The sequence below is a fragment of the Helianthus annuus genome, chromosome 6, assembly GCF_002127325.2.
Source record: "Helianthus annuus cultivar XRQ/B chromosome 6, HanXRQr2.0-SUNRISE, whole genome shotgun sequence".
In the NCBI taxonomy this organism is placed as follows: Eukaryota; Viridiplantae; Streptophyta; class Magnoliopsida; order Asterales; family Asteraceae; genus Helianthus; species Helianthus annuus.
This window is the reverse complement of record NC_035438.2, coordinates 114,773,461-114,795,879: the sequence shown is the minus strand read 5'-3', so window position 1 is coordinate 114,795,879 and position 22,419 is coordinate 114,773,461. Positions and strand designations below refer to the sequence as shown.

The 22,419-nt window shown below is 41.2% G+C and overlaps 3 protein-coding genes across 3 annotated transcripts; 2 read left to right on the top strand and 1 right to left on the bottom strand.

The window, feature by feature from the left end:
- Positions 1–1,380: 1,380 nt before the first annotated feature.
- Positions 1,381–2,823, top strand: LOC110876568. Its single transcript, XM_022124735.1, has one exon. It carries the CDS (start codon positions 1,381–1,383, stop codon positions 2,821–2,823), a length of 1,443 nt encoding a protein of 480 aa, XP_021980427.1.
- Positions 2,824–3,842: 1,019 nt separating this feature from the next.
- On the top strand, positions 3,843–4,772 carry LOC110876569. Its single transcript, XM_022124736.1, has one exon. It carries the CDS (start codon positions 3,843–3,845, stop codon positions 4,770–4,772), a length of 930 nt encoding a protein of 309 aa, XP_021980428.1.
- Positions 4,773–8,806: 4,034 nt separating this feature from the next.
- LOC110876570 lies at positions 8,807–10,528 on the bottom strand. Its single transcript, XM_022124737.1, has 3 exons — positions 10,522–10,528; positions 9,689–10,298; positions 8,807–8,816 (listed from the first exon to the last, which is right to left on the bottom strand). Exons 1-3 carry the CDS (start codon positions 10,526–10,528, stop codon positions 8,807–8,809), a joined length of 627 nt encoding a protein of 208 aa, XP_021980429.1.
- Between the last annotated feature and the right edge of the window lie 11,891 nt (positions 10,529–22,419).

The window sequence follows — 22,419 nt, the reverse complement described above, 5'->3', positions numbered from 1 at the left end:
TGATTCCTGCCATATACATACATGTGCATCTCATATTGCTTGATGTCATATCATTATTGCATGATAGCTTATTGATTCAAATGATGCACTAGACATAGTTAGCACAGTTATCTGATAAATCAGGAAAATGCTGACAGATGTCAGCACATACACAGACAGTGCATTGAGACACAGAAAGAGCCAGAAACCAAGTATGACACTAGTATAGTGTGTAGGAAAGTAAAGATCACAAAACTGCCTTTCTAAGTGATAGTTTAAGTGCCGGAAAGTGCCTAAAACTCACCCAAAGTGCTGAATTTAGCAAAATTCAGAAAAATCAGTATTTTAACAATCTAATGTCATGCAGAAATATGGTTAAATGGTCCTGAATGCTTTCCGAAGTGTCGGGAATCAAAAGTGTCACAAAAAGGTACATAAATCATACTAAACTGCAAAGTTTAGCACTTTAACGAACCAGTAACCAACCGAACAACCGGACACTACCTGAAACATCAAATTTACACTAGAAGCACTGTTTTAACATTACCAAGCTAGTTATGGTCCCCGAACATCATAACACCCTATAAAATATCAAGTAACTAAGTAACTAACTATATACTTGAATTTTTACCCTAAACTAACTATATGATTAAACCTACTCTACATACCCCCTCCCCACCTAGTAATCCGCCCATGCCTCACCCCATACCTCAAGATTTTATTTCAATATTAAAATGGATATTGTTCCCTCTCTAATGACACATTACACAAGAGTTAGAATGTTGAACTTGGTTTATAAGAGAATATGCAAGACCATGAGATCATTTCACACACACTAGAAAAACACACAACTCTTTATCCCTCTTGTCTTGCTCTCGGCCGACCCCAAGCACCACCATCACCACCATTATTTATCCATTCTCAACCATTCCAAGCTTATACAAAGGTGCAAGAGATCATACAAAGAAGCTAGGAGCTTGTGGAAGTTCAAGAACCTCTCTTGTTTGCTTTTATCCATCTCATTTCTTCACTTGATCATCCCTAGCCTTGTGCTAGTGGTAAGAATCTTAATCTTTCTAGTTTACTTCTATTTTAAGTGGTTAAAAGGAGAAACATAACCATAATCTTGAAGAACAATAAGATACATAAGAAGTAAACATGAACATAAGCATGTTTAATGATGAAACTAAGTTGTTTATGTGATGATTTGCTTGTTGTATGTTGTTTGTTCATGTATATGATATAGATCATCATATGATCTTGCTAGATCATGATTAAAAACATAATCTAGCAAGATGAGAAAGTAAAAATATTATAGGATGATGGATCATCCACACAAAGATCATGAACTTGAAAGAATACATGGATTCCTTGCGAGGTTGAGGGTCGCCTCGATTTCCTATGGAGTTTGTTTCGGGTAGGGAAGTTGAGGATGATGGTGGTGATGGTCCTTGGACGGATGTGAATTACAATAAACAGAAGAAAGTTCGTGGAAATGGCGTGGAGCTGACATTTATTGTGCAAAATTTGTCGGATCGTGCGTCCAGAACAATACTGAAGAAGGCTTTTCAACCTTTCGGGTTCGTTTCAGACGTATATGTGGCTCGTAAGAAAGACAAAAGAGGTAACTACTTTGGTTTCGTTCGTTTCGTGGGTATTGAGAATGTTGACTCTGCGTTGGAAGTCATGAACACGGTGATTATTCTCGAGGCCAAGGTATCGGTTTCTTTGGCTAAATACGACAAAAATCATAAGAAATTTATTTATACTTCAAAGGTTGTTGGGGACAAAGTCTGGAGACAAAAGGTACCTTCTAATACTGCTCCTCCGAATAATAATGGTTATGATTTCCGGGGGGCAACGGTGCAGGACGGGAAATCATTTGCGAGTTTATTTCAAAGTGGAGGTCTAGAAAGTAATTCCGGTTCTTTCTCTGGAGCTAAAACGCTATCTATACCTATCAAAGGAGCTAAGTATCCATTACATTGTATCAGTCGGTCTATACACGGTGTGGCTCATGATGTAGAGGTTCTTAACAACTTGAATAGTGCTCTCAAGAAGGAGGGTCTGTGTAATTTCGGCTTGTCTTACATTGGTGGCCTTAGTGTACTGCTTACCCTTGGGTCTCCTGAATTGGTTAAAGATGTCATGATAAGTCATTCGGTGAGCCTATCTAAAGTTTTTAGCAGATTTCATGTCTGGAAGGGTGAAGACCTCCCGTTGGATAGAATTGTATATCTCCGTATTTCTGGGGTCCCGGTCCATTTAAGGGATAATGCAGTATACGATGATATCGGTGGCCTTTTCGGTAAAGTCGTGCAGGGATCATCTTTCTCCTGGACTGATTCTGATAATTCGGAATGTTCGGTATTAGTCCTTGTTCCTCTGGGAAAAAGAATTGAGGAATCAATTGTTATTACATGGGAGCAAAGGAGGTTCGTTGTCTGGGTAGTAGAAGACGTGGATGCTTGGAGGCCGGATGGGGATGATGATGCCACAGTGGGTAATCTAGACAACGATCCGATGGGGGATGAAGTCGGCCAATCGGCTGCTAGAAAAGAGGAGGATCAGAATATGGTGGATGAGGTTGAGGACGGAGAATTTCGATCACCGGAAGCAAATGTTCCTTCGCCGGAGAAGGTAGACAGACCGTCACCTGTAGGTCAAGATGAAAACCACGTGGAACCCCAAAAGATCTCGGGCCATGAAAACTCTCCGAGTTTCGAAAAGTTGGATAATGAACAGTTTCTACACGAGGAGCATGGGGGAGTGCATGGGGATGGGTCTAATCCAAGGAATCTAAATATAATAATGAGGGGTATAATGTTATGGAGGCTGGAATAGTTAATGGTGGTCCCAACATACAGGAGGAGAGAGATTGTAATTTTGTGGATCTAAGTAATCAGATTGGGCCTACTCCTATGGCTGGGCTTGGTAAAAGAAGTAGGGCCTACCGAAGCCCACCCTCAACAGGTTCCATGCAAGGCCCCCCTAATCGGGGTTTTTTCCAGGACCCCCCTAATGAAGACCACCGCTTTGACCTCAATAGACCTTCAGCGATGTCTGACTCTCTTAGTGTTGAGAGTCTTGGTGATGACGGCCTAGGAGATTCGGTGTTTGTGGCCCCCGAAATTCCGCCGGGATCCGGACCTTCTGTCCAGGTCATCCCGGAAGTCTGTGAAGACCCGTCTCCGATTGCGGACGTCCAGGATGTTGATTCTGTCAGGGAAGAAGTTGTTGCTACAGTGTCTGTTGGATCTGTGGTTGGAATTAACTTACAGGGGTTCGAAGAGGTTACCAGAACCCTCATTCTTGGCGAAGGTGATTCAGCAGGTATCCAATGAATTTCTTATCTGTTAATCTTAGGGGGATTCGGGATTCCCGAAAAGTTGACTGGGTTAGAGGTATAAAAACTACGTATGGGGTGCATTTTCTGTCGATACAAGAAACGAAGATTAGGGCAGATGGTAATTTTATGTTTAATGGTTTTTGGGGTCGTTCGGCTTACAACTTGGAGGTTGTTGATGCGGAAGGTAGGTCGGGGGGTCTGGCCTGCCTTTGGATTCCGGCATTATTTTCTTGCGAGAGTGCAATAAAAGACCGTTTTTTCCTTGTCCTGTTTGGTGTTCTGCATCAGGCCGGTGTTCGGATTAATTTGGTTAACGTATATGCCTCCAATGATGCCTTTGTGAGAAGATTGATCTGGGAAAAATTGGTGGTGATAAAAAATTCTATTCAAGGGCTGTGGGTCTTTATGGGGGACTTTAACGAGGTTAGAGATGAGTCGGAGAGGCTAAATTCCGAATTCGTTGCTTCAAATGCGGAGTATTTTAATCAGTTTATTCTAGCTATATGAATATCATATGGGGGGTGGTAGTTTTACCTATATTTCGGACCATGGTGACAAACTAAGCAAGCTGGACAGAGTTCTTGTCTGTATGGGTTTTATGGAGAGGTGGCCTACGGCCTCGGTTCTAGCACTTAATCGAGATGCTTCTGATCATAGGCCGATATTATTATCCACCATTCCTTCAGATTATGGGCATATCCCGTTTCGATTCTTTAACTCTTGGTTGGAGTTACCTGGGTTTTCGGATTTGGTGAAACATCTGTGTCAAAATTTTTTCTTCAACGGTCCAGCTGATATGGCCCTCTTGGTTAAGTTGAGATGGTTAAAAAATAATATAAAAGCTTGGCTAAAGGCTGAAAAAGTCAGGTCCGATGGAGAATATTCGGTTAAAAAAAATCGCATCCAAAGTTTGGAAAGGGAGGCGGAGTTACGGCCTTTGGGAGATGGGGAACTAAATGAAAGGGCGGAATGTATTAGTTTTATTATGGAGGTGGATCGTAGAAAGCAGATGGACGCTAAGCAAAAATCCCGATCTAGATGGGCCCTTGAAGGAGATGAAAACTCGGCCTTTTATCATAATGTCATCAATGCCAACATTAGTAATAACCGTATTAACGGTCTGATCGTCAATGGTGTTTGGTGTTCAAATCCTGTGTTAGTTAAAGAATCATTTTTTGATTTTTTTGCTAATCAGTTCGTAGAGCCGATGAATGCTAGACCTGCCGTCATATGTCAGAATTTGGTTTCCCTGTCTGATGCGGAAGCTAATATTCTGGTTGAGCCGTTTTCGCTTATGGAAATTAAGGAAGCTATATGGAGCTGTGTTGGGGATAGGGCTCCGGGCCCGGATGGATTTAATTTCAAATTTATCAAAAAGCACTGGGATATGTTTCAAGGTGATTTTTTAAAGTTTTTCAAGAGTTTTACGTTAGTGGGAACATAAATCGCTGCTGCTCGTCTTCCTTTATTGCCCTAATCCCAAAAATTAAGGATCCTACGTCTCCATCTAATTTCCGCCCCATTAGTCTCATCGGGGTTGTCAACAAGGCTATTTCAAAGGTTTTGGTAAACCGGCTCAAGTTAGTGATTAAAAAATTAGTGTCGGAAGAGCAGTCCGCTTTCTTGTCTGGGAGAAATATTTCTGACAGCCCTTTGATCCTGAATGAAGTTATAGCGTGGATGAAAAAGGCAAAAAAATCTGGTATGATTTTTAAGGTTGACATCAATAAAGCTTATGACTCGCTCAATTGGAAGTATCTGGATTCTGTCTTGGCTCAAATGAATTTTCCGGAGCGTTGGAGAAGATGGATTATGGCGACCCTTGTATCATCACGGGCATCGGTTCTAGTGAATGGCTCTCCTACTATGGAGTTTGAGTGCACTCGGGGGTTGCGTCAAGGCGACCCACTGTCTCCTTTTTTGTTCGTTATTGCTATGGAGGCGCTTTCTGGCATTATGAAAAAGGCGGTGTCGGAAGGAATCTTTAAAGGTTTACGATGTACTATGAACGGCCCGGTTCTATCCCACCTAATTTATGCCGATGACGTTGTCTTTCTTAGGGAGTGGTCCGGTGAGAATGCACTCAATTTGCGTAGAATCCTGAGATGCTTTTATTTGGTTTCTGGTCTGAAAGTAAATCTTTCTAAATGTTCTGTGTATGGGGTCGGAGTGGATGATGTAGAGGCACAACAAATGGCGAACATCCTGGTATGTAATAAGGGTTCTTTTCCATTTAAGCATCTGGGTTTGGTGGTAGGTGCCAACATGAATCTTATTCGGAATTGGAAGCCAGTTATAGATGTCTTTAAAAATCGGTTGTCGATTTGGAAAGAAAAACATCTTTCTTTTGGAGGTAGAATTACCTTGATAAAGTCGGTCCTGAACTCTTTGCCAACTTATTTTTTCTCCTTATATAAAGCTCCGGCAAAAGTCTTGGAGATTCTAGAAAGGTTGAGGAGGGTCTTCTTTTGGGGTGGGTCGGATGTTGTCTCTCACATGAGCTGGATGGCTTGGGAAAAGGTAATAGCTCTGGTTGAGTATGGCGGACTAGGATTTGGTTCCCTTCGTGATTCAAATCTAGCTATGTTGTCGAAGTGGTGGTGGAGATTCAAGACGGAAAAAGATGGATTATGGAGAAGAGTTGTATGGGCAATCCACCACAATAATAGATCTTGGGCTCCGGTTCCGGCGAAACTCTCACTAGCGGGTCCGTGGAAGCAAATCGTTGGAATTTACGGTAATTTAATACAGATGGGTATTGATCTTTCTGGCTCTATCCGATGTAAACTGGGTGTTGGTTTGAAGGTGAATTTTTGGCTTGATCTTTGGATCGGCAACCAACCACTGTACATGTCTTTCCCCCTTTTATTTGCTCTTGAGAAGGATAAAACTTGTTATGTGGCTGATCGTGTAATATGGGGCGACAACTCGGTGAATCTTTCATGGAACTGGTCTCGACATGCTATGTCCGAAGGCGAGCAAGAGGAGTTAACAGAACTATTGCTCTTTCTTTGTGACTTCAATGTCTGTGGCGGCCCAGATTTATGGGCTTGGTGTCATGACAGTTCGGGAGATTATTCGGTAGCTAGTATCAAATGCATATCTGCGTCGGTTTCGAGATCGGTACCGGAATATCTATTTTTATGGAATAAACTCGTGCCAAAAAAGGTGGGGATTGTAGCATGGCGAGCCTTGTCGGAACGGCTACCTACTCGGGCTGCTTTGGTCGCTAGGAATATCTATATTGCGGATTCCCGGTGTTTATTCTGTGGTGATTATGAGGAGACCAGTGAACACATATTCGTATCGTGTCAATTTTCTCAGTCAGTTTGGCTGATCATGGCACAATGGTGCAGGATTCCACCCATATTAGCTTTTAGCTTGAAGGATATCATTGACTCCTACATTACTGTTAATGGCAGTAAGAAGAAGCAAATGATCATTAATGCCATTGTCCAGGTTGTAATTTGGTGCCTATGGAGGATGCGAAACGATGTCTTATTCGGTCAAATTTCCCCCAATATTACCAAGGTTGTTGAAGAATCAAAGTCTATGGCATATCATTGGATCAAGAATCGATCGGGTCAGGCTCAATGGTCGTGGAACGAATGGCGAAGTTTTAATTTGGTTATGTAATGTAGTCGGTATTGTAGTTTTGTTTTTGTGGTGACATGTAAATTTGGTGTCTAGCATCTTGCTAGTTTGATGAATAAAATTTTTGTTGGCCGTTCAAAAAAAAAAATAATGTGAATACAAATACACCCATCCTTGGGAAGGATATACAAGTATAAATACTTGGGAATTATTAAACTAAAATAATTGTTTAACAATTATTCCAAAATTTAGTAAATATAATTTAAGTTAAAATATTAATTATTTTAACAAATAATTATATAACTGGAATAGTATTGAAGACACAAAAGAATCGTAACTCAAAGACAATAATACTAAGTCAAGGCACGACCCGCTCGTCTAATAGATCATAGTACGTTGTAGGTAGTCGTGTTTACCCGAGGAAGCTTGAGTTACGGTGATTGAAGACGCAAGACTGTGAGTTCATGTCCCCCTTTTCTTTAAACTGTTTTGTTTTTATAACTTCGGGGGTGAAGTACATGTTACAAAATGATTACAAACAATTTCAATTGGTATGGTTAGCTTTGGGAAGTACAATAGATCATGTGAATGGGTAGGCGCACTCTTAAGACCATTAATCCTCGTGTTAGGACTGAGGGGCATAAGTGATAGATTTATTTGGGTGTAGCGAGCCCACACCCATGTGGACCGGGGTTGGGCCCATGAGGTGACTATGTCTTACAGCCGGAGGCCCGGTACAAATATGCTAGGTTTGAGCCTTCCTACGCCGTTGCACGCATGTTAATGGCTTTGCAAACCATTAATCGGTTTGTTTCCTTGTTTTGCTTTCATACCGGGATTTACAAACCTACATACATACGATATTTACAAGGTTTTATTCATACACACAAATAAACACATGAACTCGCTCAACTTTTGTTTATGTTTTCAAAATACATGTATTTCAGGGAATTAAAAGTGGATCTGGCGGGCGTTGGATGTTTCAAGTTGGTTTAAGAATAAAAGATGTCATCCATGATCTTAGGTTTTGGTCAGTGTGTCTTATTCCTGGACGAGACACGTCTTCCAACTCCTGGTTTATTTAATGTCTTTTGTCGAGTCTTTGTGAACTCTTAAACAAGTTGCATGGTTTGTACTCAAATTTGAATTTCTAGGTTTGAAATGATGATGTTTGTGATGTTTTTAAACTTCTCTAATGGATGACCATCTATGGTTTTTATCATATTGTTGTTGTTATGATTGAATGCAATGATATTAAGAAAGTCACACCATAATCACGCTTCCGCAAAAGTCAGGGTGTGACAGTTCAGATACCCTAGTCGGCGCGGTTGGCAATTGTCGGAGGTTAGGAGGTGGTCGGCAAAAACGGAGGTTAGGAGAAGTACCAACGGTGGCTGGTTAGGATTTTTTCTAGCGAGCTAACTGTCGAAACCATTACGGTGGCGTAGTGGTGGCCTCTTGTGTTGGTTGTTCATAGATGTTGCACCTTGTACCTTGTGTTGTTTTAGTTGCAAGTTGCCGACCAGCGTCAGCGAACGTCGAACGTCGTCACCCCCGGTCGGATGTACAATGGTGTTGCCTTCATCGCGCCACCGCGGAACAACCAACGCCGGCCCCTCCTTTTTCACTCTTTCTTGTCAAGTCTTTCTCTTTTATCCAGGCGACGACAGGGGTGTCGTGGTTTGAAGTAGGTGAGTTGTAATTGAAAGAAGAAAGAAGGGCAAAATTGTAATTCGGGTCAACTGTTCACCCAACTTTGAAAATGTTATAGAGTTAATTAATTAATTTACGCTTTTGTTTGGCTATTATTAGCAAAGCATTATTTTATGAATATAATTAACACCCTTTCCGATATGCAAGAGTAGGACCAAATGCCAAAACAAGTCAAACAAAACTGCATATAAAATTACATAACCCAACTTGCAACTAAAAAAACATATTTCTGAGAAATCACTAACCGTTGACAAATTTGTAACCAAATCAAGCTTATTACCCAATACTTAAAGATATTTTCCTTCAAGTTGTATCAAGCTAATTAAACAATACAGATATTTTCCTTCAAGTTGTATACAGTTTGTGAGCCTTTTTTTAATATTTATGGTGGATCTGTTGAATGCCGTTGCAAAGATTTTATGCTAGTGTTTGAGTAGACTTCAAGAAATTGTTGTTTCACTACTAGAAAACTGCTACTATTTCTACCAAAATTTTCTACGCATTTTCTACCAACGAAAATGCCAACACTTTTTCTACGAAGTTCCGACGTATAAGAAAAGGTCTTTATTTTGTAAAAAAAGGCGACAAAGTAGCAGGATGCGGATGATTGAACAGGTTGTACAGTTTTCTTGAACAAACATGATACGGATATTAAGGCCATGCGTAGTCATAACGCCCCTTTGTGGGCATTATGCGACACGTGGCGCGCCACGTGTGCGGGTGGGCGTTATGGGGCGTTATGGATTTAAGCCCGTAGTCATAAAGCCCCCGCCTAATCATTAGTCAATTATTAATTTCTAATTTTTTATAATTATTTTGTAACTTTATAAAATTAAAATTCATTTCATTAAATTAAAAAAAAAACATTACACTAAAATAAAAAAAAACATAACAGTAACAAAAAAAAAAAAAAAAACAAAAAACGGTTCCACTTCAAGGATTATATTTTTTTCGATCCTTTCCTTTTGGGCCAACGCCATCTTCAAAGCTTTTCTGGTAAGGTGGTCGTGCGGTTTCGAGTAGAACTCAAAGTCGTGAGCCCATTGTCTATACCGCATAATCTCCGTAACTTCGCGGTTCTCCTCCATACGTTTAGTACCGAGTTCGTGTATGTCTTGAAGTCGCTTGTTTATCTCCGAAAATGCGTTACTCATATCCGTTCCCATAGATGACGACTCGGGCTTTTTCGCCCGCCTACTTCTTCCGGGCGGTCTTGGTAGCTCCTCCACCGGCTCGTCATTCGGAATATCCTCGTTCAAGTCGGTGTTTCGAGCGTCGGAGGTTGGCGTTTCGGGTTCACCCGACTCGTTTGTTTTGGACCTCTTTGATGGTCGTTTATTTCCCGAACGACCACTCGTAGTAGATACGGTGGCCCATTTGGGGCTATGGCGAAGGATTTGCCAACAACTCATGTACAGGAAATGGCCATTAGCCTCCGTATACTCGACCAATGCCGCTTGCGTAATGTCTTCATCGTTACCTCCACTTTTCCATCCGGAAAACAAGCGTTGGTACACGGTTTGAAAGTTTGTGCATTTCTTGTTTATATCGGTCCACTTCCCCGATATAGAGTCCGGTGGGCGGTATTCGTCTCCTTTACCTATGAGATCGAAAAAAAGTTCTCGTATTCGGTTCCAAAAAATGGTTTTACTTTGATTGTTTGCTAAAAAAAATAAAATATAATGTTAGTCTAAAATTTAAAAAAATAAAAACAGAAAATAAATTAAAAAACTGAAAATAAATAAAAACTGAAAATAAAATAATAACAGAAAATAAATAAAGAAAATGCAAAAAAAAACAGAGAAAAAAAAAGAAAAAACAGAAAAATAAATATACATATAACCGGGTCCTCCGACACATCGATGAAAGCGCGGGTTAACGCATACTCCTCATCGGGCTCCCACGTTATCACATTTTTTTCGCTCGGGTGGTGGTTTCCACTTTCTTTTTATGTGGCCGTTTTCCTTTTCCTTTTCCTTTTCCTTTTTGCGTCTCCGCTACTTCGGGTTGTGTTTCCGGAACAACATCGGGTTCGTGTAGTGGGGAGCCGAAAGCTTGAGCCGACCCAAACGCTTGAGACGACCCCATTCCATCGGTGTTTTGATTCGGGTTCCACCCGTAGAGATTCGGGTCCCATGATAGCGGTTGGTTCAAAAGATTCATGAACCCGAGACTTTGTTGATTGTAATCGAGAAAACCAGAGCCGAAAGGGTTGGGTCGAGTGGGAACCGGCAACACGGGGCGAGTAGGATTACCACTTTGGTTTGGGTCCGCACTTGATCGGGGAGGAATGAAGCCACGGTTGAATGGATGCATTGTATAAAATATAAGGATTTCTAAAAAAAGTGGAAGAGATAAAGAGTGTTTGAGTATGTGTGGTAAAAAATAGGAGAGGAGGTATTTATTTAAAGGAAAGTTTGAAAAAAAAATTCATTTTTTTTAAGAAAATGACCGTTTACCAACGGTAAAAAAAAAACAAATTACAATTCATACCGCCGTTATCAACATTGTAACATTTGTGCTTGTAATCATTATGAACAGTTCAATTATCAATAAAACAATGTTATTTTATCCCAATGATTGTTTGATTTTGTTTTACATTTTTCATGTTTTGACTTTCGTTCAATTTCAAACTCTACATCGCTTTCTGGAGCATTATACGCAAACTGGTGCGTAAACGTACTCAGTTTAATGCGACAAATACTCCGGAACATCAACATATACTCAACATACCTTAAATAACCTTTACATAACTTAGAAATAAGTTTTGAAGGCTTTGGTATAGCAAAAACAAGTTAATTCGCTCACAGGGACTAAACTTGACAAACTGCGAAAGTATGCCAATTTGAACTGTAACGAACATTCCGGAACATGTCCATAAGTTAAACATACCATAAATATCCTTTACATAGCTTAGAAATAGGCTTTGAGGGGTTTGGTATGCTAAAATAAACTTTTGGGTCATTCAGGGACTAAAAGTGTCAAAAAGTGCACAAGTTTGCACTTTTGCGCATAACTTACGTTCTGAATACATCCGGACATCCAAAAATTTATGTAAGCATCCTTATATTATGCCTTAGTGTTTGGCATAAGAAAAATCCATTCGTCGCGTCATTTGGATCGTCTTTCGCGCTTATGCGCATTCCGTCGTAATTAAGCGAACATCGCAATCGTATGGCCAAACGAGCCAACATCCGGAACATTTTTGGGCATGTTTCATGTCCACTATGTTTAGGCATCATTTTAGGGCCTTAAAGATGGCTTTACAGGTCTTAAAAGGGCTGGAAATAGCTTAAAAACGCAACAGGGGCCAAATACGTAAATTCTGCAAGTGGTGCAGATCAGACGGGGCCAGGCGACCCGCGTAAGACCTGCACACACTTTCACGCGGGCCGCGTGAGGATGTCTGACAGAAAGATTTTGCATTTAATGCAAAATCTGGCCTTTCGTTCGATCAAGAGGCGATGCCTTTTCACCCAATGAAGGGCCAAGGGCCAAGTTCAGTGAATTTAACCACTGGACACATGTACGCACGAGATCAAGGCACGATATTCGATAAAACGATCCTAACGGTTCCACTTTTCCTATAAATACCCCCCCCCCTTTTGTGTAAAAATCACAACAATCTGATCTTGAAGCTCTAAGTTGAAACCATTGTTTCATACCTGAGCTATTTGATCTAGATTAGCACTCGAGGACCCTCCGTAAGTCTTCTTTCGCTCTTTTATCGCTTTTCGAGTCCGAAAGTCAACGTTTTGTTGACTTTCTGCATTAACCAGCTTATGGTCGATGCGAAGTTCATGGAACTTCATAACGTGAGCGTGATCACGATGGTTATGGTCCATAGTGACCATACCTACTGATCACCACATTATCTAGGCTCAGTGACGAGTCGTAGTTTCGGCCAAAATGTGCATTCTTGCATATTTTGTAACCAAACTACTCGTGGGCATCAAAGCCGTTTGTTTTGATGTCAAACCTGTTTCTAAACTTAGTTAAGCATGTTCTAACATGCTTAGCTCGTCACGTTTAGTATAGTGCTTATATAGGGTCGTAAGGTAAGCGATCTAAACCATCGCTCATACTTTCGAACCCGACCCATTTGGTCGATCTTTAGGATCCGACCAAACATATTAGGTGACCATAGCTATAACCTTCCGAGGTTATACCTTGTGGTCGCAATGTTAGGCGTTCCGAACGCGTTCTACGCGAATGACGCGTTAGGGTAGCGTAAGCTACCTAAACGGGTCGTGATGGACCGTAAGCACTTAGGTTAAGTTTCATTTTAGTATGTAGGCGTTGTTAAACCATATTACACGAGTCTCCATACTCGTTTGGTTTTCGAACCCGCGTACTGTCCGATCCTTCCGATTCGGTCCGGTATATTAACATAAGCTACCTATTAGGTGCCGTTGATATTCCGTGATCCTTAGCACTATTTGGTTATTATACAAGGAACTCAAAGCAATCTCAGGTGAGTACATAGAACCCCATCTTTTACTGTTTTCTAAACTGTTTTGGGGTGAAACACATGTGCCTATCTGTTACATTCATGCTTTCCATGTTTTCACATCGTATATCTGCTATGCTCATTAGTACATTATAGTACATGATTTCATTACATTTTATGCTATGTATGCCCATTGTGTGCATACTTAGTACATTGATTTACATGAACATTTCTGTTGCATATGTTTACTCAGCATATGGACACATCGATTTACATAAACATTTCTGCTTCGTATGCTTACTTAGCATACTTAGTACAATTGTTTACATCACATGCATTCATTTTGTTATGACATTTGGATTGTTTAACATGGGACAATACATTCATTAACATTAGCTACGCCGTTCGTTAGTAGGTAGTGGTACCATAGGAATTGACAACTCCCATTCCTGAAGTCCTGGGTTTGATAGGACTGGAAGGAATGACCGAATTCGATATACATAACTTAGATAAACCTTTAATTTGTTTAAGGGTTTATCGTCGCAGTCTCAAGGCTTGGATGTATGCATAGTTTACAATACCGCATAAATGTTAATATCAATAGAGCATGCATTTCCCGCAGAACATAACGTTGATTTAAACCACGTTTTACTTCAACGACTTGTTTTGTGCATATGGTTTAAGTTGATACATTTCGCTTACCATACATGATACATTTTGGGATTACACATTACATGATTTACATTGGACATAAACACGTTGACATTGACATAAACATTTGACATGGTTTACACAATAACACTTGACATTTGGTTTATACATGAACAATTTACATGGTGGATTGGTTTGGGTAAATGGTTCGGGTAACGTGGAGTATATAATATGATGCAAACATGGTGGATACGCCGCTGGTACTTCCTATATATAAATGTTTGTATAATATTACATATCTTAGCGTTATCTAAATCATTTCAGTTAGACATATAACATTTTATACAAGTAACATACTTTCCATAAGATATCATCTTACAAAACAACTTATCATATTCAACTCATTTTACTTGGTTACTCGTTTAACCTTGCACTTATCTACATATATCATCTGATGTTATCGTTTTTCAAATGATTTACAAAGCAAGACAAAGTACAAGGTTCATGACTGACTGTTATTAAAAATTCTTTAAACTCAAGTCATGAATCACATTTTCACAAAACCTATGTATCTCACAGGCATTTTTATGCTGACGTACCTACTTTCACATGTGTTTTCAGGAGATGTTCCATAAGACGTTGATCACAATACTAGGGCGGACCTGTGCCTTAGAGCCTAACAATGAAGATAGGCTAGTATAAATATGTTATGAACTTGGTATTTCTTGTTTTGAAACAATGTACTACTCTTGTTTATAAATAAAATACAACTTGTATGCCATGGTTATGAAACAATTTAATTCTGTCCACAACACTCCCCGGCGTTTCCGCCGCGGTTGCATGTTATACGCGGCCGGGGTGTGACAGAAGAGTTGGTATCAGAGCCAATGGTCATAGGGAATTAGGTTATTAGTAATGCTTTGACCTAGACTATAACTTTAGGACCCTAACACAAGTTATCTTGTGTTTAGAGTTTAAAACATGCACATCACCTATCCTTAGGTGATAACCACAACGGGAACTTCGGTTCCGAATCCGCTTTGAAAATTAATCATCTGTTCTAGGATGATTGATTACTAGGTTTTGAACCCTCTGTTATAAGGTTTTGAACCCCTTTGGATTTTCAAAAATCCCGTCAAAGTGTTGGGTTAATAGTGTGAACACGTGCGAACTGGAAGGGTGAATGCCTGTACCCTGAGTTTTCTTTCTAAGGCTAGAGTGTTCGTACAAATCCACATAATCGGACCAGTCACTCTTACCTGGGAACTCTTGGGGTGAGTGTTAACTTATAGGCGAGCATGTCTTCGCGATGCACTAATTCTGACCCATTTACTTTGACTAGACATTTCATATCGCTTGTTTGCATTGCGATGCATAACCACCATCTTTGCTTTTATTGATTCTGTTTCATCTCGTTCTCTACACCCAATCATCTCACTCGTTTCCTTTCATGTTTTCCTCTTCCAGAATGCCTCCTCGACGTGAACACCAAATAGCGACTGCTGAACTGGCAGAGATCATTGCGCAGCAGATGGCTGCCCAATTCCCGAATCTCTTTACTCAATGGAACCAGGCCAACAACAACAAAAATGGTACATGCAAATACAAGGATTTTAACTCGGCTAAGCCACTCAAGTTTAGTGGTTCTGAGGGAGCAACTGGGCTTCTTCAGTGGTTCGAGAGCATCGAGAACACTTTCCGTCATGTTCAGTGTCCTGACAATCGCAAGGTCGAGTTTTCTTCGAGTGTGTTTCAGAAGAGGGCTCTTACGTGGTGGAACGGGGTCATGAGAGATCAAGGTGCGGAAGTTGCTCTAGCTCAGTCGTGGGCTGAACTGAGAGCCCTTATGATGAAGGAGTTTTGTCCCCGTCATGAACAGCGAGCGTTGGAGAAAGAATTTGATGTTTTGAAGCAAGATAGTGGTGAGCACAGGGCTTATACAGATAGGTTTGAGGAGTTAAGTCTGCTTTGCCCGACTATGGTTGCCCCACTCGACAAGGCTATCGAAAGGTACATCGACGGCCTGCCTGACTCAGTACAAGACATCCTTACTGGTAGCAACCCTACCACACTCCGTCAGGCAATCGAGTTATCGGCGACGTTGACTGAGTCGCAGATCCGAAAGAATAAACTACACAGGAAGGGTGACAAGGGCAAGAAGCAGTCGGCTGACAAGGAGGATAGTAAGAAAGGTCAGAACAAGAAGGGAAAGGACTCTGGTTCCTCAAGGGGGTCAAGGAAGCGTAAGGCTTCCCAAAATTTTGCTGTGACTGCCCAAGCTAACCAGGCAGCTCCCAACCAGCCTCCAGCAAAGAAACCCTACTCAGGAAGTGCACCTTTGTGCAATCAATGCAACAGTCACCATCAGCCGCAATATCAGTGCCGTTTCTGTACTAACTGTGGGAAATCAGGTCATCTTGCCAATGTTTGTCGGTTTGCTCAGAACCGCGCAGTACAGAACCCTGCTCCACAAGTTGCTCAACAACAGGGTCAGGTTGCACGACCAAACTACCCACCAGGTGCTTGTTATAACTGTGGGGATCTGACCCACTACAGAAATCGGTGTCCAAGACTAGTCAACCAGAACCAGAATGCAAACCAGAATCCGGCACCGGCTCGAGGACGAGTCTTCAACATGAATGCACAAGAAGCACAAGCAGACAACGAGGTGGTGAACGGTACGTTCTTTATTAATAATCAGCCAGCATCTGTTCTTTTTGATTCGGGTGCCGACAAGAGCTTTGTGTCATTGTCTTTTGAGACAATGCTTCGCGTGTCTAGAACGAAACTAGGTAAACCTTTGACAGTAGAGGTTGCCAGTGGTGAACCCATTGTTCTTAATTCCGTTCTACACAACTGCCAGTTAAACCTTAACGACCATATTTTTCCTATTGACCTCACGCCAATGCAACTTGGAAGCTTCGACGTTATAGTGGGAATGGATTGGTTATCCAAGCATCATGCAGAGATAATTTGTTCTGAGAAGATTAGTCGTGTACCGCTGTCAACAGGCGAGATCCTGCAGGTTCGTGGTGAGAAGCCTGCCGGTGGTCTCAAACTCATGTCCTGTTTTAAAGCACGGAAGTATCTGCGAAAGCACTATGACGCTTTCTTAGCACATGTTACAGCAGATAAAGGCAAGGGTAAGTCTATTTCAGATATTCCTGTCGTTCGGGATTATTCCGAAGTATTCCCTGAAGACTTACCTGGTCTACCTCCAGCACGCCAAGTCGAGTTCCGTATTGATCTCGTACCTTGTGCAAATCCCGTTGCCAGAGCTCCATATCGTCTTGCACCGTCCGAGATGCAAGAGTTGTCTAAACAGCTGCAGGAACTCTCCGACAAAGGTTTTATCCGTCCTAGCTTTTCACCCTGGGGTGCTCCCGTTCTCTTTGTAAAGAAGAAGGATGGATCTTTTAGGATGTGTATCGATTATCGCGAGCTTAACAAGCTTACCATCAAGAATCGATATCCCCTACCTCGCATTGATGATCTCTTTGATCAATTGCAAGGTGCTTCATACTTTTCAAAGATTGATCTACGATCTGGATATCATCAGCTCCGTGTGCATGAAGAAGATATTCCAAAGACAGCGTTCCGTACTCGTTATGGACATTACGAGTTCACAGTCATGCCATTCGGTTTGACTAATGCTCCTGCTGTTTTCATGGACTTAATGAATAGGGTCTGCAAGCCTTATTTAGATAAGTTCATCATTGTTTTCATTGACGACATTTTGATATATTCTAAGACGCGAGCTGATCATGAGCAACATCTCCGTCTTACTTTGGAACTCCTAAAGAAAGAACAACTTTTCGCCAAATTCTCCAAATGTGAATTCTGGCTTAAAGAGGTTCAATTCTTAGGACATATTGTCAACGAACAAGGTATTCATGTAGATCCCTCCAAGATCAGTGCGATTAAGGATTGGGATACACCTACTACCCCTACTGAAGTTCGTTCTTTTCTTGGTCTAGCGGGTTATTACCGCCGCTTCATTGAAAACTTCTCAAAGATTGCAGTTCCTCTAACTGCTCTAACTCAGAAGAACAAGCCATTTGATTGGGGAGTCAAACAAGAGGAAGCGTTTCAGACTTTGAAACAAAAGCTTTGCGACGCACCTGTCCTAACATTGCCTGAGGGCAATGATGATTTCGTCGTTTATTGTGACGCATCTAAATTAGGTCTCGGCTGCGTCCTAATGCAAAGAAACAAAGTCATAGCATACGCATCAAGGCAGTTGAAGATACATGAGAAAAACTACACCACTCATGATCTTGAATTAGGTGCAGTTGTCTTCGCTCTTAAGATTTGGAGACACTACTTGTACGGTACAAAATGTGTGGTTTTCACTGACCACAAGAGTCTTCAACACATCTTCAACCAGAAAGAACTCAACATGAGGCAAAGACGTTGGGTTGAACTCCTAAACGACTACGACTGCGAGATTCGCTACCATCCTGGTAAGGCGAATGTCGTAGCCGGTGCATTGAGTCGCAAGGAACGTACTAAGCTTCATTGTGTACGTGTCCAATCTGTTATTCAAACCGATATCCAAGCCCGTATATCTCAGGCTCAACAAGCTTGTGTTTCACAAGGTTTGATGGATAAGGAATTTCCTTATCACATAACTCCTGCCCTAGAACTGAAGGACAATGGATCATATTATTTCATGGACCGCTTGTGGGTCCCAAGCCAAGATAATCTTCGTACTTTGCTTATGGATGAAGCCCATAAGTCTCGTTATTCCATTCATCCTGGCTCAGATAAGATGTATAAGGATCTTCGTATTCAGTATTGGTGGCCTGGTATGAAGAAAGACATTGCCTTATATGTATCAAAATGCCTTACTTGTCTTAAAGTTAAAGCTGAACATCAGCGTCCTTCTGGTTTATTGGAGCAACCAGAGATCCCAGTTTGGAAATGGGAAAACATTACTATGGATCTCATTACCAAACTCCCGCGCACAAAGAAAGGTCACGATGCCATCTGGGTAGTCGTTGATCGTCTTACAAAGTCAGCGCATTTCTTGCCAATCCGTGAGGATTTTTCGGCTGACAAACTTGCTCAAATCTACGTGGATGAAATTCTAGCTAGACATGGTGTTCCTTTGAGCATCATTTCTGACAGAGATGCTCGTTTCACTTCTCATTTTTAGAGAACCATGCAGTCTGCTATGGGGTCTCAACTCAATTTAAGCACGGCCTATCATCCGCAAACGGATGGTCAATCTGAAAGAACAATCCAGACACTGGAGGATATGCTTAGAGCTTGTGTGATCGACTTTGGTGGTAGTTGGGATTCACATCTTCCGTTGATTGAATTCTCCTACAACAACAGTTATCACTCCAGCATCAACATGGCTCCTTTCGAGGCTCTCTATGGTCGAAAATGTCGTTCACCAGTCTGCTGGAATGAGATTGGCGAGGCTCAGCTTACTGGACCTGCCCTCATTTTAGAGACAACAGAAAAGGTAAAGAAAGTTTGTGATAACCTTCAGACAGCTAGAAACCGTCAAAAGAGTTACGCGGACCTAAAACGCAAACCCTTGGATTTTCAAGTCGGTGATCGTGTATTACTTAAGGTCTCACCTTGGAAAGGTGTGATCAGATTTGGAAAGAAAGGAAAAGTTGCACCTAGATATGTTGGACCATTCAAGATCGTCGAAAGAATCGGCAAGGTAGCCTACAGACTTGAGTTACCTCCTGAACTTGGAAATGTTCATCCAACCTTTCACGTGTCCAATCTCAAGAGGTGTTTAGCTGATGAAAACCTCCATATACCGCTTGACGAAATTCGTGTGGATAAAACACTGAAGTTTGTTGAAAAACCGGTAGAAATCATGGAACGTGAAGTCAAGTGGCTTAAACGCAAGCGCGTTCCTTTGGTCAAGGTTCGTTGGGAATCTAAGCGTGGACCCGAGTTTACTTGGGAACATGAAGATCAAATGAAGGCAAAATATCCGCATCTTTTTCCATCAGTTTCCTCTAAATAAAATTTCGGGACGAAATTTCCACAAGTAGGGGAGACTGTAACATTTGTGCTTGTAATCATTATGAACAGTTCAATTATCAATAAAACAATGTTATTTTATCCCAATGATTGTTTGATTTTGTTTTACATTTTTCATGTTTTGACTTTCGTTCAATTTCAAACTCTACATCGCTTTCTGGAGCATTATACGCAAACTGGTGCGTAAACGTACTCAGTTTAATGCGACAAATACTCCGGAACATCAACATATACTCAACATACCTTAAATAACCTTTACATAACTTAGAAATAAGTTTTGAAGGCTTTGGTATAGCAAAAACAAGTTAATTCGCTCACAGGGACTAAACTTGACAAACTGCGAAAGTATGCCAATTTGAACTGTAACGAACATTCCGGAACATGTCCATAAGTTAAACATACCATAAATATCCTTTACATAGCTTAGAAATAGGCTTTGAGGGGTTTGGTATGCTAAAATAAACTTTTGGGTCATTCAGGGACTAAAAGTGTCAAAAAGTGCACAAGTTTGCACTTTTGCGCATAACTTACGTTCTGAATACATCCGGACATCCAAAAATTTATGTAAGCATCCTTATATTATGCCTTAGTGTTTGGCATAAGAAAAATCCATTCGTCGCGTCATTTGGATCGTCTTTCGCGCTTATGCGCATTCCGTCGTAATTAAGCGAACATCGCAATCGTATGGCCAAACGAGCCAACATCCGGAACATTTTTGGGCATGTTTCATGTCCACTATGTTTAGGCATCATTTTAGGGCCTTAAAGATGGCTTTACAGGTCTTAAAAGGGCTGGAAATAGCTTAAAAATGCAACAGGGGCCAAATACGTAAATTCTGCAAGTGGTGCAGATCAGACGGGGCCAGGCGACCCGCGTAAGACCTGCACACACTTTCACACGGGCCGCGTGAGGATGTCTGACAGAAAGATTTTGCATTTAATGCAAAATCTGGCCTTTCGTTCGATCAAGAGGCGATGCCTTTTCACCCAATGAAGGGCCAAGGGCCAAGTTCAGTGAATTTAACCACTGGACACATGTACGCACGAGATCAAGGCACGATATTCGATAAAACGATCCTAACGGTTCCACTTTTCCTATAAATACCCCCCCCCCTTTTTGTGTAAAAATCACAACAATCTGATCTTGAAGCTCTAAGTTGAAACCATTGTTTCATACCTGAGCTATTTGATCTAGATTAGCACTCGGGGACCCTCCGTAAGTCTTCTTTCGCTCTTTTATCGCTTTTCGAGTCCGAAAGTCAACGTTTTGTTGACTTTCTGCATTGACCAGCTTATGGTCGATGCGAAGTTCATGGAACTTCATAACGTGAGCGTGATCACGATGGTTATGGTCCATAGTTTTCTTGAACAAACATGATACGGATATTAAGGCCATGCGTAGTCATAACGCCCCTTTGTGGGCATTATGCGACACGTGGCGCGCCACGTGTGCGGGTGGGCGTTATGGGGCGTTATGGATTTAAGCCCGTAGTCATAAAGCCCCCGCCTAATCATTAGTCAATTATTAATTTCTAATTTTTTATAATTATTTTGTAACTTTATAAAATTAAAATTCATTTCATTAAATTAAAAAAAAACATTACACTAAAATAAAAAAACATAACAGTAACAAAAAAAAAAAAAACAAAAAACGGTTCCACTTCAAAGATTATATTTTTTTCGATCCTGTCCTTTTGGGCCAACGCCATCTTCAAAGCTTTTCTGGTAAGGTGGTCGTGCGGTTTCGAGTAGAACTCAAAGTCGTGAGCCCATTGTCTATACCGCATAATCTCCGTAACTTCGCGGTTCTCCTCCATACGTTTAGTACCGAGTTCGTGTATGTCTTGAAGTCGCTTGTTTATCTCCGAAAATGCGTTACTCATATCCGTTCCCATAGATGACGACTCGGGCTTTTTCGCCCGCCTACTTCTTCCGGGCGGTCTTGGTAGCTCCTCCACCGGCTCGTCATTCGGAATATCCTCGTTCAAGTCGGTGTTTCGAGCGTCGGAGGTTGGCGTTTCGGGTTCACCCGACTCGTTTGTTTTGGACCTCTTTGATGGCCGTTTATTTCCCGAACGACCACTCGTAGTAGATACGGTGGCGCATTTGGGGCTATGGCGAAGGATTTGCCAACAACTCATGTACAGGAAATGGCCATTAGCCTCCGTATACTCGACCAATGCCGCTTGCGTAATGTCTTCATCGTTACCTCCACTTTTCCATCCGGAAAACAAGCGTTGGTACACGGTTTGAAAGTTTGTGCATTTCTTGTTTATATCGGTCCACTTCCCCGATATAGAGTCCGGTGGGCGGTATTCGTCTCCTTTACCTATGAGATCGAAAAAAAGTTCTCATATTCGGTTCCAAAAAACGGTTTTACTTTGATTGTTTGCTAAAAAAAATAAAATATAATGTTAGTCTAAAATTTAAAAAAAAAAAACAGAAAATAAATTAAAAAACTGAAAATAAATAAAAACTGAAAATAAAATAATAACAGAAAATAAATAAAGAAAATGCAAAAAAAAAAAACAGAGAAAAAAAAAGAAAAAACAGAAAAATAAATATACATATAACCGGGTCCTCCGACACATCGATGAAAGCGCGGGTTAACGCATACTCCTCATCGGGCTCCCACGTTATCACATTTTTTTCGCTCGGGTGGTGGTTTCCAC